The sequence below is a fragment of the Myotis davidii genome, unplaced genomic scaffold (genome assembly GCF_000327345.1).
Source record: "Myotis davidii unplaced genomic scaffold, ASM32734v1 scaffold2100, whole genome shotgun sequence".
In the NCBI taxonomy this organism is placed as follows: Eukaryota; Metazoa; Chordata; class Mammalia; order Chiroptera; family Vespertilionidae; genus Myotis; species Myotis davidii.
In genome coordinates, this window is record NW_006292458.1 from 344,367 (window position 1) to 345,875 (window position 1,509).

The 1,509-nt window shown below is 58.8% G+C and overlaps 1 protein-coding gene across 1 annotated transcript in view; it reads right to left on the minus strand.

The window, feature by feature from the left end:
• The window catches only part of PRR12 (proline rich 12), a 44,225-nt gene that overhangs the window by 34,739 nt on the left and 7,977 nt on the right, over positions 1 to 1,509 (minus strand). Inside the window, 1 exon segment of the mRNA XM_015565449.1 lies at positions 4 to 61. Within this exon segment, the coding sequence (XP_015420935.1) occupies positions 4 to 61 (58 nt within the window).

Consider the following 1,509-nt stretch of genomic DNA (forward strand, 5'->3'; position numbering starts at 1 on the left):
GGCTGGGGCGCTGGGGCAGGCGGCGGAGAGGGCGGGGCCTTCTCCTCCAGCAGCGGGGGCTCTGGGGGGGCAAGAGGAGCATCAGGGCTGGACCCCCAGAGGCCCCCCTCCCTGCCCCCCAGAACTTCCACCTGCTTTCCATCAACATCCCCGCATGTCCCTCAAATTCCTACTGTCAGTGAAAGGTGCTCCCAGCCTGTGCCTCATCTCCTCCAGGGCGCCAAGCCGCCCCCTGCACCCCAACATTTCTCCCGATGAAACCGAGTTCTGCGGCTACCACACACCCTACCCCTGCCCCCCTGCCCCTCCGTTTCTTCTTACTCTTGTGGCCCTTGCTCCTCCTCCAAAGCCCCTATCCGGCCCTGCTCTCCTATCCTGTCGTCACCTCCCTGACCTTCAACACCCACCCGTACAGACACCCACAGGAAGCCCACGTGCCTGTAACTTCTCTCTCCAACGTCCTCATCAGTCTTCCCACCCAGACATTCCTTGCTCTTTCCCAGCCTCCAAAGACCCCATTCTCTGTAGTTCTGTATCCCAATTCCATTGCTCAATGCCCCTGCTGCCCCCTCCTCCTACCCCTTCCATGGTCAGGAGTCTTCTATGCCGTTAAAACTCTGTCCTCGCCCTGGCCGGTGTGGCTCAGTGGATAGAGCGTCGGCCTGCGGACTCAAGGGTCCCAGGTTCGATTCCGGTCAAGGGCATGTACCTGGGTTGTGGGCACATCCCCAGTGGGGGGTGTGCAGGAGGCAGCTGATTGATGTTTCTCTCTCATCGATGTTTCTAGCTCTCTATCCCTCTCCCTTCCTCCCTGTGAAAAATCAATAAAATATATTTTTAAAAAACCCCTCTGTCCTCACCCAATTGTCCCCCTCTGGTCATCGCTCCCCTGCTCCCTAGCTTAGTCCCTAGGAAGCTCCTTGCCCTGCCTCCTTTCCAAATGCCTCCGCCATCTTCTCTTGTCCCTGAATATGAACATCCCTTCCTGTGACGAGCCCTCTGCCTCCTATCGCCACCCAGGTCCCTGAGGCCAGTGCCCAGCTCCAGCTCCATCCTCGGCTCCTGAGCCCCAGCGCCCACCCGAATGCCCATTTAGTCCTGACCGGCGTGTGGAGGCCTCGATGCCCTTGCCTGGCTCCAGCCCCCATTCCTCCCTGTTCTCCCCGATCCTGAGAGCATCCCCTCCGCGCCTCTGCCGCCTCCTTTCCTGCTCACAGGACCCATCCTCCTCAACCCCCGTCCTTCTCCAGTCCCGGGTTAGCCGATGCCCTTCTCCTTTATACTAACTCCTGATAGGTTTCCCTAACATCCTTCTCTGAAACCTCAAGCCCCCCCTCATTAACTGCCCCTAAAGCCCTCCTCCAAACCCAAACACCTGTCACCCTCATTAAAGGCCCTTACATTTCGTCCAAAGCCTCAGATCAGAACCCCGCACAGACCCAGCCATACCCCCAGCCTTCCCCTCTTGCCCTCGAGTCAGGGTTCCAGTCTCTTTTTAAACTACCCTCC